General features: G+C 28.6%; 1 protein-coding gene across 1 annotated transcript; it reads right to left on the bottom strand.

Annotated features, from left to right (window-relative positions):
• Positions 1-1,928: 1,928 nt before the first annotated feature.
• On the bottom strand, positions 1,929-3,942 carry LOC110649195 (uncharacterized protein At4g26485). The gene is made up of 3 exons (XM_021803671.2): positions 3,529-3,942; positions 3,123-3,321; positions 1,929-2,469 (listed from the first exon to the last, which is right to left on the bottom strand). Exons 1-3 carry the CDS (start codon positions 3,764-3,766, stop codon positions 2,136-2,138), a joined length of 771 nt encoding a protein of 256 aa, XP_021659363.2. The 5' UTR covers positions 3,767-3,942; the 3' UTR covers positions 1,929-2,135.
• Between the last annotated feature and the right edge of the window lie 11,562 nt (positions 3,943-15,504).

Genomic DNA, 15,504 nt, shown 5'->3' with positions numbered 1-15,504 from the left:
ATGAAAAATCGAATCGAATCGCTATATTTTGGTTCGGTTCGATTTAAATCGATCTGTTTGATTTTTTATTAATTTTTTAATTTAAACTTGATTTTCAAGTTATTTGATATAATTTTAACTTTGGTTTGAACCTAATAATCATTAATCAATGAAATTAAACAATTAATATATATAAAATTAAATATAATTAACAAATTTACCATAAAAATAAATCAATTCAAAAATCAATTCGGTTTGATTTAGTTTGATTTGACTATATAAATTACTATTTGATTCGATTCGGTTTAATCGATTTTTTTCTCTTCAAAATCGAATCGAACTAAAATAACTGAAATTTTTATAATTTAAAACCGAACCGAACTGATTAAATTTTAAAATCGAATCGATTGAATAAAATTAACTCGATTCAGTTTAATTTTTTAATTTGAACTGAATTTTGCTCAGCCTTAGTTGTTCATAAGAACAATAAAGCGATGTTCAATTAGATGAAATTCAAACCGTTCGATTTCATTTTCAACGGCTAAGATGATAATATAAATAAAATATTAGTGTTCACACCTGCATCAGCAAGTGAGATGGCCAGATACTTGAGAACATGTCACATGTCTCCCTGCTCAAGGAGATTCTCGTTCATATCCCTGCCACCCCTCAAATTAAATTGCACACTAACCTAGAGTTATAAACACAATTTTATCAATAAAAATTTATTGAATCTTTAAAAAAAAAAAAAAAACCCTTTAGTTAATTGAAAATGAGGAATTTTTAAGATGGGCATAGAAAATTTCTTTTTATTCAGATCTATAATTAAAATTAATTTAATTAATTTTTAGGTACAGCTATAAATAGTTACTATACTGCAACGGGGGGGGGGGGGGGGGATGGCTTCTGACCAATCAACAATAATGACAAATTGTAATAGTATATCTATTTTTATTTTATTTGTCTTTTAATTTTTAAATTTTTATATTTAATTTTTAATTTTTATACTAAATTTTCAAACAATCAATGTAAATTCTTTTTAATTTTTTGTCTAATTTATTATTAGATTTTAATGAAACTGAATTTAGTGTAGTGAAGTTTCTTAAACTATTAATCAGTAAAATTATTTTTGAGAAAATAATTATATTTTAATTTTAAAAATTTTAAATAATAAAATAATTTTTTAAAATATTATTGTTTTGAAAAATGATTTTTTAATCTTAATGAAGATTTCTGGTTGCATAATTTAATCATGAATACATTTTTCCAAGCATAACAAAACAATTATATATTTTTTCAAAAAAAAAGTGTATTTTTTAACAGCAATATATTTGCAATGAAAAGGCCAAGCCCAAACAGCAGATGAGAAAATTGAACCCATGAACTAAAGCCATAAAAATATTTCTCAAGAAATTTTAACTTAAAATTAATGTTGAAGTTCAAATTTTAAAAATTTAAGTAATTGAGGCAACAATAGAAAGAAATCTATTCTAATTAAATGAATTTTATGGGTAATTAAGCTAACTATCCTATAAATTTTTATATTTATAACATAGGCAGATTATATGTGATTAAGTTGTTGAATATAGAACTAATCGCTTATAGGTAGAGATTTTAAATTATGCAAATTGAACTCATAGCTCAAATGAAATCTTAGATTTCAAATTCCCCCATCCAAATGATGCTATGCAATGATCTCTCTGAAACCTTTTGTACTGAGAGGCTTTTAAAAGTGAATATAGTTACTCATCAACCTCACCCCTTTAGTTCATGTGCTTGAGGATGTAGTGAGTTAGAGCTGCAAGCTATTGTTGTACTCTATTTCAAGAACTAAAGCACCTAACACAACTTAGCCACAGATTCATGTCTGGCACTCCCCATAAAATGCCATTGCAGTTCACTTGCACCATTGGCAATGCAGGCAGAACATCGTAGAAATTGTACGGGACTCGACAAAAGCACACAATGAAGATTAAGATTAAGAAAAGTTCCATATTCCATGGCTATGTGATCCAGCCTTAAACTATGTGATCCAGTTTTCCATATTCCATGGCTAATAACAAGATTAAGATTAAGAAAAGTTCAGCTTTATAAACATACGAGGGCAACATTTTGAGTAATAGTTACCTTAATTCTAATGAAGAATTGCTAAGCAGTTATTTACCCTCGAATGCTGGCACTTCCTTCTTGTTATTCTGTGAGGAGTTGACAGAGTAACTGAGCTTGAACTTGTAAGTACTGCAATAGCCAAGGTTAAAGGGGGCATCAGCGAGGTTCCCATGGGCTCGCTTGTTGTTATACCCTGGATAATCATTCTTGGAGAAGGGTACAATGTCATCCATAACCAGGCCTATCTTCTCTGCTTTCTTTACTAGATCCCATTTGTCATAAGGATCCCCTTCCTTGTGTGTTACATGAATCTCACCATTGTCCTCCTTTAACAGCACTTTGGAATTGGATAAAAAGCCCTTTACCAATCTCTTATTCAACCTATTTCAATCCGACCAAATATGCATCAGCTGATTATTCTATTTTCATCAACCAGAATTCCAAAAATCTTCCACTCTTGAAACACATAAAATGCACAAATACATGGTTGAATCCAACCATCGTTGGCATATGCTTAAATGATGAACTCATGCATACAATTGATAAGAAATTGGTAGTCCTCTGCCAGGAAGAAGGATTTAAGACTTGCTGAGTATCCATATATCAAATTTCATGATTCACTTATGCTTCAATTCTATGGAAAAAAAATCAAAGGATTTTAATGAGAAACAAATTAACAATCAAATAAAATATTATGTTGAAAGGATCTCTTTTTCTCTTCCAGGCACTAATAGAAAAAGAAATGAAATTAACCCCTTTTCACTTTACAGTTTCTCTATTGTATGTGTAATTAAATCTTGATGGGGAGACCTCAGATGACGAGGAGGGAAAAACTAGTGTCTGACAGAACTAAATGGCAATAAAAAAAGAATCAATATAGCCAAACCCAACTAGTTAGGCTTAGTTGTTGTTGTCTCATCTCAATCTCTACTTGGCATTGAGAATTCATTTTCTAAAAAAAAAATAATATAACAGGAACAATGACCCATAAAAGCAAAGGAAATTGAAAGAAAAGGGAAATACAGAAACTTAACTGAATCTGGCAGTAGCTACCTTCACGGTAAAGGAAACCAACATGAGGGAAATTGTACACAATCCGATCAAACCTTTGAGTCCTCAAGAAGAAGTGTTGGCTCATCTCCTTTGCATCCACACCATACAAAACCAAGCATCCCCTGTCTTCTAGTTCCCTCACATTTGCTACTCCATTACTGTATTTTTTCTCTATGTTTTCTGCGTCACACATAAATCAATAGATCATTCACCATCTCTCTATAAAAAAAAAAAAAAAAAAAAACAAATTAAGGAAAAATAAAACCCATTAAAAAATTCAAATAGTAAAATTTAATAAGAATTAAGAAAAGGACAAAAGGGTGTGTCAATAATCAAAAACCCATTAACAAGTGGAAACAAGAAAATCAAGAAGATTAAAGGAGTAACCTTGAGTGTCAATAGTAGTGGCAACCATGTTATGCGCAGAACCAAAAGCCCTGGCTAAGCAAAGAGAGAAGGAGAAGTCTCCTTCTCCAACCAGCAATATCCTATGCTTTGACGAGTAGTGTCTTTTCCATTTCTCTGGTTCTTCTTCTTCATCCTCATCCTCATCATCATCATCCTCATCAACAGTGTAGTATTCTTCTGATTCTATTTCCTCGTATTCTTCTTTAGGTTTTCCCATTGGGTTGGGTAAATTATTAATTCAAGATCAATCAGAACCATCTACTTTCTATACATGCATTTGCTTTTTGTAAAGTCTTCCCGAAGTCTTGGTACCTCTCCAATGGGAGCAAAGAACAGTGGGAAAGCTTTTGTCTTTCGGCCCAGATATTTTCGAATTAAAATTTAATTGTGTAATGGGTAATTTCAATATGTTTCACTTTTCTTCTTTAATTGTAATTTATTATTAAAAAAATTTTAAATTTTAATTTTATTCCCTAAATTTTTTTTAATTTATTATTACGCATTCTCAAATTAAATAATAAAATTATTTTTTTCTCCTTTTTAAATGTAATAATTTCAAACATCATTTAGATATATCACAAAAATATTAATATTATTAAATATTAAATATATACTTTTTGAAGCAAAACAAAAATTTTTTTTATTTTCTATTGTTTTTAATTTTTTGTTGAGATTTATATATATTAATTTTATGAACTATATAAATATTTTTTTCATAGTATAAGTACACAAATATATTTTTTTAATTTAAAAGTAAATTATAAATTTAAAAATTATAATGAAATTATTATAACTATTTAAGGTAAATTTAGAAATGCAACTAAAATTTATATATTTATAAAAAAAATTTTCAAAAATAAAATAATATGAAAATGGAATTTACTTTGGTATTTATTTGAATTTGAATAAAAATAAATTAATCTAAATTTAAAAGTAAAATAATATGAAAATGGAATTTACTTTGGTATTTATTTGAATTTGAATAAAAATAAATTAATCTAAATTTAAAAATTTATAAAAGAAAATTGTAGCTGCTGTGTTCTAAGTGCAACAGCCAGCAAAATTTAAAATGGCATAGCCAATTTATATAATTTACAAAATATGAAATAAAAGAAAATAGCATAAATTATTTTTCTCATATTAATTATAAATTTTGAATTTTTTTTTTCTAATTTTCTTTTTATAAATTTTTACAATTAAACATTAAATTATATATTTTTAATTTTTTTTAAATAAGTTTCGAAAGATAAGTTCTATTTTTTCACAACTAAACAACCCCAAATTATTTTGCTTTCCCATGTCAATTTTGGTTGAATAATAGAATTGAAGAAAAAAAAAATAATTGAGGAAAAATAAATAGAAAAATATGGAAGATAAAAGCCCAATAACAAAGCCCACAGTCCAAAACAAACGATGATTTCATTGAATGATTGATATAATCTAAATTAGGTAAATCATTCAAATGGTAACTTAACTTAGAGGTATATAATAGTAAAGTATTTAAATTTTAATTTATAATATAAAATTCTCAATTTTTAATTTAAGTAACATAAAATCTTTTTATGAACTTTAATAGCTGATTTTTAGGGTAATTATACTAACATGAGATTTATTAAATTGAAAAAAAATTATATTTTCATGAATTTATAGTTTCAAGTAAAAAGGTTTTAAGTTATTAAAATATTAAAACGTGCAAATTCAATATAATAGAGAGAAAATATAATTTTTAATATGACAAATATAACTTAGAAATTAGAAATTAGATACTAAATATCACAGGGGATTTTTTTGTTACTTAAATTAAAGATTAGAGAGTCTTATGTTAAAAATTAAAGTTTAAATACGTAATTGTTATATACTTTTAAGTTGAAGTATCATCTGTATAATTTACCATCTAAACTCAATCATTTACTATATAAATATCAAATAATAAATTGAGATAAAAATTTACATGTGTAGTTTAAAAATATTTCATATCTTCAATAAAAATTAAAATTACCTTACTCAAAAATATATTGAGAGTCTTTTACTATTTGTAAATGATATGAATTTTTCAATATGATAATAGATAAAAAAAAAATAATTCGGCTGTGCATTAAAAAAAATTAAAATATTAAAATTTTATGAAATAAAAATTAAATTAAATTAATAAAAAAATAAATTAAACTGAATTAATTTAATTTAATACAATTTGATTAAATCGATTTTAAAAAAATACCAACAACAGCAAGCAAGCAAACGATGCTCAATATTAGCAATGGAAGCACTTTTCAACATTCTGAAATTCTTATTGTTAAAGAAAATAAATGAACATTTATTGATGAAATTAACAAATTGCGATCAAAGTGCAATAAGCAAGCATTTGATATGCAAAAACAATGAAATATGATCTTATAATGCTAAATTAAGCTTATTAGAAATTAAAAGTTGAAATTGCAACTAAATTAGTCGTTTTATTCATATATGTTATGTGAATTATTTATTATTTTATTTTAAGTAATATAATTTAAAATTTATTTTTTAATTTTATATTTTTAAAATTATGCTATTGATAAAATTCGTAATTAATTATGTTAAATTTAGTTTAAAATTATATTAAAATTTTAAATAATTATATGCCTATTAAAATTAAATTAAATTAAAATTTCATATTTTAAATAATTATTAATTATTTTTCTCTAAATACTCTTTTATAAGAATATAAAAATTTAATATCTTTAATTTTTAATAATAAATAATATGATTTTATATTTAATTATATATATATATATATATATATATATATATACCATTTAATTTTAAATTTTAAAAAAAGTTAATTAATGAATTGTTTTTAATTAAATTAATTTAATTTATTAATATTAGAAAAAAGAAAATATTGAAACAATTATCTCTACAATGCAAATAAAAGAGAATAAACTTCCTTTAGAAAATTAATAAATTATTGTAAAAAACATAAAAAAAAAAATAGAGCCAAGATTTTAGCACTTTCAAGTCTACATACAAGTTGTATTTCCTCTTCCTCTCTTTATTTGTTTCCATAGTAAATTAAATGATTTTTTTTCTATAATTTTTGATTTTAGAATATGAAATAATAAATATAAATAATTATTTGTAACATAATTATTTTAATACAATTTTTAATTTCTGAGTTATTTATATATTTGGGTTTTCATCATTTTAATATTTTCAACAATATTTATACTATTCGATTTCTATTTTAAATTATTAAATTATAAATATTGAAAAGGTATGTTTGTTTATTGATTGTATTTAGGGAATGGCCCTTTCTATTGTATCCAGCTGCTCTTTATATAGTGCAGTTCCCACCAAACCGCGTTACAGTAACTACTGCCTATTTTTTAGCCATTCGTTCCACTTCCGGCTGACGACTTTGCCTCATTCGTAAGTCATAAGCCAATGGCTCAACACTTTCACAATTGATATGAGATTCTTCTTTAGGCCCTTCACCATGAACACACGTACACCAATTCACTATTTGCGTTTTGCCTTTTTTTTTTTTTTTTTTTTTTTCGTTGAAGATAGATACGTTTACATGGACCTAAGGCAATGACTCACTTCTTAATAAAATCATGACATTTTTATCAAAATATATTAAAAAAGAATTATTAAGTACATTCGGTGTTTATATTTTTTCACTTACAAAGTACATGAGACTCACCCCCTTAAATCAAAGAATTAATTTTTTTTTTTGAAAGAACCCTATTTTTTAATATCTGATGTATTTTAGAATATTTCAAAAGGGAAGTTAAGGCTAGTTACATGCAAGAGTTAACAAATCGTTTCTTCTCACCCTTGTACAACCATGCAGCAAAATGGAAACTGGTTTTGATTCCAGTGTAGCATGCACGAAATAGAGCATATGGATGCTCTCTATCAACTTCACAATTGCTTTTTTTGCTTATGGGACACTTGTATCAAAGATTTATTCTCTACAATGATATGATTTTTGCTTGTGAGTTCATTTCATCGACCGATAATGTAAATCATGATTGGCAATTCGATTCGAGTACATTTTCATATTAACACTTTCACAATTATAATTTTCAACATTGATATCGGAGCATTCCAAGTTAAATTTGCTTTCTTATATATATGATTGATGTTTGAGTGGCCTATGATTATATATGTGAGTAATATCATGGTTTTGCATAAATTGTAATTTTTTTTTTCATATTTTAATTGTGATCGTTTGGCATAATTTGAGCATAAATATGTCCTTATATAGATAATATTAGGCCGTATTATTGGCATGATTTGGTTGAAAAATCAGCGAGTTATAATGAGTGTCATAAGTTGGCCTATCAATATCAATCAATCAATCAATCAAATATGAAAATCTATAATATGAATATTTTATTTTTTTTAAGCGTGAATTCGATATATTTCATTATCAATATACTCTTTCTTTTACACATCATCTCATTACCATATATAATGACTGATACCTCACTCTCATATGAGTGAATGATACCTACTAGTTAGAATTTATTGAAAAAAAAAATTACTTATAAAAATTCATATATTATGTATTAATTTATTTTTAATATTAAATTAGATCAGATAATCATTCAAGTAAAAAATGTAAGCTTGTTATTTTTTTGTTTCCCTAGTAGGCAAAGTTCTATTTGTTTGTAGTATGATATGTTCTATTAGAAAGTATGTCATGTGAGCTTTCCAATGATATGTTGTTCAAATTTATTAAGTAATTATTAATACTATATTTGAATGGGAAGAAAGAAAATAATAGATAAAAAATAAAAAAATAATAATAAGGAGGAAAAATAATTTTTTTAAACGTTTGGATACAAAGAGAAAAATATTGAAAGGAAAAAAAAAGTGTACTCAAAATTTATTTTCCTCTGAAAATTTCCTTTCCTCCATATTTTCTTCTCAACCAATACACAAAATGATGGAAAATATTTCAAATTTTCTTTCCTTCGTCCATCCAAACACAGCGTGAATGAGATATTTACCTGCAATTCTACCCAATTTAACATGAGAACATGATTTTTTTTTTGGACTAAAGGTTGAAGATGACATAGTGTTGATTTATGTCACTCTCAATTGATACGTTTGATATTCAAACATTACCATAAAAGAAAATGATTCAGACCCAACTGAGATCGAAAATAAATTTCTCATACCCAAAAATTCCACTAGAATTTTTACAGAGGACGTTGAAGCTTAGGATGGCATTGCGTATGGTGCACGCACTGCGAATGTCGAGTGGAAGCCAGTCCGCGCTTGGCTTGGTCCAAACCATGGGCACCTCGTTGCCCAAATAATCGTTTTAATTGAATGATGGGCACTTTATCGTCTGGTTCTAGGTAATTGGCTTTAGTAAATATTACATATAGTCATTCAAATATATAAATATTTTATAAAAATTATTAAATTTTATTTTTTTATAAAATTTATTAAATTTTAATTTAATTTTATAAAAGTCATTATAATGAAAATTAAAAATTTTTAAGTTAACCTGTTAATTTATCACTTATTTTATAAATAAAATTACTTTATTTTTTTAATTTCTTAAAAAAAGATAGATAAAACACATCCGACTATTCTTCTCGTTATCAAACTTCTTCATTTTCTCTATTTCTTCTCCATAAACAATCACTACTGATTAGATAATTTTATCTATAAAATAGTGGATAAGTTAGCAAGTTAACATAAAAATTTTTAATTTTTATTTATAGTGACTTTTATGATATTAAATTAAAATTTAATAAATTTTTAAAAAAAAAATTAAAATTTAATGACTTTTATAAAATACTCATAAAATTGAGTGAGCACATATAACAATTACCCTAATTGGCTTTGCAAATTCTCCACACGCATATTCAATGATGGATTTAGAAATTTTAATCTTTGATCATATAAAAAAAATGTATATAATAAAAAATTTTAATTAATTTTTAATTATAAAAGTTCAATATATAAAAATTAGTAGAATAAAATTGAAAAAATTAAATTAACATTCTCATATAAAAAAAGAAGAGAATGAATTATTATATTTAAGTAAGTCATATAAAAAAATAATTTATTTTAATATTTAAAAAATAAATTAAATAATTAAATTTATCAACGGTGAATTTAAATGTATGTGTGCGTGGAAATTTTTTTAAGGTGGACCTGCCACTGCAAATAGCATGTTCTAGAAGGTGTTTTGAAACCTAAACTTTATTTTCCTATTTATTGGAGAACTATTTTTTTTTTCCTTGTATTTGGAATTATTTTCATGAAAATTGATGAAAAATTAAGGGAAAAAAAAAACTTTTTGATGTCCAAAATTTATGGAAAATTATGGAAAGCTTTGTGTGACTATTATCAACTTTGCAAGTTCTTTGTTAACTACAGCAATTAAATTAAGAATTTATTCTTATGTGGTGAATGCTTAAATTAGTTTTAAAGAAAAATAAATTAATATTTTGAAAAAAGAAAAGAAATATAAATTAATAGTATATATGTATAGCCATAAAATTATTTGATGGTGATTTTAGTGTTCATCAAGTTAAGTAATTTTTTTTTTCCTTATAATTTCTGTTAAAACATGCATACGAATTCAAGACGTATAGAGTTTGGTACTGATCGAAGGTTGGGTTTTATTAATTGCACATGCTGTATATATAACATGTACAAGCTAATCATGATAAGGATCAGATATACAGAAGGTATCCTAGCTAAGGTATACAAGTGATGCACATCAATCATGATAAGGATTAGATGTACAAAAGGTATCCTAGCTAAGGTATACAAGTAATACACGTCTAGATATACATGAAGAGTTATACATAGATATAATCTCTATCATGCCCCTTCAATTAGAGCCACTTGTGGATCTAATTACAAGAAGTGGTCGCAATTGCAAAAATTTTTCCGAGATATTGCTTTTGTTAGTAAATATGCTATTTGATCCTTAGAAGAGATGAATTTCACTTGAAGTTCTTTCTTGGCTATCTTATCACGCATAAAATGATAATCAACTTCGATGTGCTTTGTTTGTGCATGAAAAATGGGATTGACAGATAAGTAAGTTGCACCAATATTGTCACACCATAGGATGGGTATTTGTGTCATGGGTTGTCCTATTTCATGAAGAAGAGACTGCAACCACATGACCTCCATAGTAGCCATTCCAACAGCTCTATATTCTGCCTCTGTTGAAGATTTTGCAACAGTTGGTTGCTTCTTGGTACTCCAAGAAACTAAGTTCTTGCCCATATATATTGTGTAGCCATTAGTATATTTTCGGTCATCAATGCTACTTGCCCAATCTGCATCGGAGTACACAGTTAAATTGTGATTAGGAGACTTAGTAATTAAAAGGCCATAACTTCGGGTAGCCTTCAGGTAACGGAGGATCCGCTTAACTGTTGTCCAATGAGGCTCTTTTGGATGTTGTAAAAATTGAGATACTTTTTGTACAGCAAAAGCAACATCTGGACGAGTAATTGACAGGTATTGTAGACCTCCTACTATACATCTATAGAGTTGAGGTTCTTGAATAGGGTCTCCTTGGGTATAACTGAGCTTTGTAGTTGGGCATGCTGGGGTTGATATTCCATTGCAAATCTCCAATTTTGGCTTTGCATAAGAGGTCCCAAATATATTTTTGCTGAGTTAGTAAAATGCTGGATGGTATGTGACATGCTTCGACACCTAGACAATAGTCAAGAGGGCCTAGTTCTTTGACTGTGAATTTTTCTTTTAAGCACCCAATGATGTGAGTCACAAAGTTGATGGTGTTGCTTGTGAGCAATATATCATCGACATAAATGAGGCAATATGCTTTAGTTTTACCATCATTGTAGATAAACAAGGAGCTATTAGCACTGGATGTCTTGAAATGGAGTTGTAAGAGTACTTCTTTAAATTTGGCATACCATTGCCTTGGAGCTTGACGTAAGCCATACAAGGATCTCTTGAGTTTGCAAACATGGTTAGGTCATTCTTTGTCATGATACCCTGGTGGTTGCATCATAAAGAGATTATCACGTAAATCACCATGAAGAAATGCATTTGACACATCAAGCTATTGGATTGGCCAACCATTTGTAATAGCAAGAGAAAGAACCACTCTTATAGTTGTTGGCTTGATTACAGGAGAGAAAGTTTTAATAAAATCAATGCCTGGTCTCTGATGAAACCCTTTGGCAACAAGTCGGGACTTGTAGCGGTTTAAAGAACCATATGCTTTTAGCTTTACTCTATAAACCCATTTAAATCCTATGATGTTTTGGGCAGCAGCTGGAGGAACTAACTCCCAAGTTCCTGTCTTCATGAGCGTAGTGATTTCCTCATCCATTGCTTTACGCTAATTAGGATCTAATGCAGCATTGCTATAACATGTTAGAGGTTCAGGTAAGAATTTAGTAGTCATTAGAAGCTTTGGTTTTAATGAACCAGTTTGGGAATGAGTAATCATGGGATGAGTTTTTGTTGGATGTGGGGGTTGATTGTCAGATTGCATGGCTATGGTAGAAGATGATGGAGATGAGGAATAGTCACGGAAATCAACTATAAGAGACAGGCCATTATTTTGTGATGTGAGAGGAGAGGTGATAGGACTTCGAGTAAGAAGATGGGAGGTTGAGGTGTTGACTGGTGAGGATGTCACGGGTAAAGGGGTACCATGATTCACACTTGGTGGTGTGAGTTGGGAGGTGTGATGTGATGGGAGACGGGGATGTGAAATTGGTGTGTTGGGTGGTGTGTTTTGTCATGGTGCAGGAATATGTAAAGGTTGGAATGATGGAGGTGGGCCTAAAATGCTAGCCGTAGATGTGGACTGAGGGACAGTAGGAGATGTTTGTGATAGTTCATGCATGGGTGCGAGAATAGGTGGAAGAAAGAGTGGTCCATTATGATGAGCAGGAGAACTGGAGCTTTTATCAATGTTTGTAGAAAATGGGAATACTTGTTCAAAAAAGACAACATGTCATGAGATATAAGATTTGCCAAATATATGATCCAAGCAGATATAACCTTTATGTAATTTAGTATACCCCATAAAAACACATGGAGATGAGCGAGGTGCCAATTTATTTTTAGTGTAAGTTTTGAGCCAAGGATAGCATAAACAACCAAATACTTTTAAATCAGTGTATTTTGGTGATGTGTGAAACAATAGTTCAAAAGGTGTAGATGGTGCAGTTGAAGGAGTGGAAGCATGGTAATTAGTTCATTAAAGCATTGAATTTCAAAAATTTTCTTCTAGGATTTCATGCATAATCCACAAGATTTATATATTAGAATCTATGTTTGCCATTCATGATTGTGAATTAACAAATTAATTCATTTAAACCCTAGTTTAAAAGAGGAGTTTGAACACTAACCTCTTTGATGCACTATGGATGCAATTGGCACCTTTAGGAAGCACCTAAGACCCCAAGTGTTGTCCCTCTAGCTTGTCCACACCAAGATCACCAATGGGCAGCCCCCAACTTTGCTTTTTAAGCCTTGCCAACCAATTATAATTTGAGGTTTTGCTTCTAGAGAGGTTGTATGGGTGTATAAGACACTAGAAATAATTTCTAACAATTTTAATTCAAAGGGAATGGAGGATTTCTCTTTGAATTATTGAGAAATTGAGAGGAGAGGAAGAGAACAATGTGCCGCCATACTTGAGAGGCTAGAGAGAATTGTTTATTTCTTTTTTTTTTTTTTTCCCTTTTATAATTAGGTCAAGTAATCACTTAAACTCTTTGCTACATGTCACCACCACATTGTATCTTATTTTTAATTGACTTAATCACATTAAGCCAAGTGTCAAAGTTAGACTTAATCTTGACTTTGATAACCTTATATGATAGGAAGATAAATGACAAACTTATATGGTGACACATGTCACCATCTCATGGTGCCACATGTAACCATGTGAAATGACCCAATTACTCTTATATTTTAATTTTGAGTTCTCAATTCAAAATCATTATTTCTCCTCTTCTAATCAATTTATATCAAATATAAATTAACTAATTAATCTCTATTAATTAATTTCTCACAATTAAATTCATATTTAAACACTTTAAATATAAATTTAACTTGTATTATGCATCCAATAACCTAGATTTGGTTCAAGCTATGCTAGGGACTTTACAATCTTATTGCAAACCAAACCTATATAATTAATCAATTAAACTCTTTAATTAATCAATTAAATCTCATTTAACTTGGTGATTAACTTGTGTATGAGTGTGACTCACTAGGCTCATCACTAATTGGCAATGAGATATGATATCAACTCTTAATATCATCAGAACTTTTTCTTACTATGAATGATTTCTCTAAATCATTTTAAGCATCTCATAGATCATGGTTGACACCTAGCATAGCGTGCCATGGCCACCCAATCAGTAATAAGGAATACCTTAAATGAACCTTTAATCATATGTTACCATACACTAAAATCTCTTTGTTACAAAATCTCAATTCGAGCTGGAGTCATGGTTAATGTCAAACCACATTTGCTATGAATAATATGTTCTCTTTTAATTCCAGTTCTTGATTAATTAGATTTTCTTGTTAGAAAATCTTTTTTGACTAAATCTGTCTGTCCTGGCCAAGAACTTGAAATATCAAGAACAATTAAATGAACATAGGATTTTATCCCTATTTACTTAGGGTAACAGATTCCATTTTGATTAACACCTATCTCCATATATAACTAGTAGGAGCCAACACATGCCCATATACCCATGCACAGTACAAGTATGAAAGCATTATTAAACTCAAATCACTTATATATAAGATAACTGTGTTATCTCAGGTCTAAAGATTATGTGCATTGATATGATATATGACAATGCATTGACAAGAGTAAACTCCATTTGCTTATCATATGCATCACTAGTTCAGCCTACTTATCATGTATAAGTGCCTATCATATTTGTTATGTGGCATGAGACTCACCACTCCATCTTATTTATATCTCATATAAATACCTTGGGAACAAACATGATTACAATCTTTTTGGATAAGTCATGTCCTGTGTGAAGTATCCTCGATTGTGAACCAATTTATGATACTTTGTGCTAGAAATACTGTCACTCATATTCTTAACAACTTAAGAATAGAATTTCTAACAAAATATCAATGGACCTTTTTTATTATACATAAATACATTATGTAAACGGAAAAGTGAAATTGCCTTTTATTAATAAAATATGTACAAGATACATACTAAATGATATGCTTTAGGGCATACTACTAATAACAGTATAAACATGTGGGAGTCTATTGATGGTATAAACTGTTGTTTCAAAGGCATAATTCCAATATTTCATTGGCATAGATGAGTGATGCATGACCAGTTTCTACTATATGTCTGTGCCTATGTTCTGCACATCCATTCTGTTTTGGGGTATAGGGACATAAAATTCGTTGGGTTATTCCATTTTCCAAAAGATATTTGGAAAGAGCTTGATATTCACCTCCCCAGTCTGCATGGAAACATTTTATAGGCAAGTCAAAATATTTCTCAACTATATGTCTAAATTTGATGAAAATATTGAGCACCTCAGATTTTTGTTTAAGAAAATAAATCCACACATATTTGCTGTAGTGGTAAAAGAAAATCACATAGTAATGATGACCATCAACTGAGGGTACTGGAGAAGGGCCCCAAACATCAGAGCAAATCAATTCCAAAGGTTTTCTCACTTGAGGCTAGAATCAGTGAAAGGTAATTTATGAGCTTTGCTAATTTGACAAGCATTACATGGATTTGAAAGAGAATCAACTTTATTGAATGATAACTTATTTGAATGAAGAACATGAGTAACAATCCTAGAATTAGCATGTCCTAAATGAGCATGCCAAGTACTTATTGTAGCAGTATTAGCAACAGAAGGAGTAGAACCGTTGGACTGCAATGACATGGTGTAAGCCATCCTTACTCTGGCCTTGATGGAGAACCCGTCTCATGGG

This window comes from Hevea brasiliensis, chromosome 8 (assembly GCF_030052815.1).
Source record: "Hevea brasiliensis isolate MT/VB/25A 57/8 chromosome 8, ASM3005281v1, whole genome shotgun sequence".
Classification (NCBI taxonomy): Eukaryota; Viridiplantae; Streptophyta; class Magnoliopsida; order Malpighiales; family Euphorbiaceae; genus Hevea; species Hevea brasiliensis.
This window is presented reverse-complemented; position numbering and strand designations above follow the sequence as displayed.

What these genes read in the sequence shown, in the direction of transcription:
- LOC110649195 (XM_021803671.2), bottom strand. Translation starts at nt 3,766, where the DNA reads ATGGGAAAACCTAAAGAAGAATACGAGGAAATAGAATCAGAAGAATAC. An exon ending in CACTACTATTGACACTCAAG is followed by an intron (nt 3,322 to 3,528) that starts GTTACTCCTTTA and finishes TGTGTGACGCAG; the next exon opens with AAAACATAGAGAAAAAATAC. An exon ending in GGTAGCTACTGCCAGATTCA is followed by an intron (nt 2,470 to 3,122) that starts GTTAAGTTTCTG and finishes GGATTGAAATAG; the next exon opens with GTTGAATAAGAGATTGGTAA.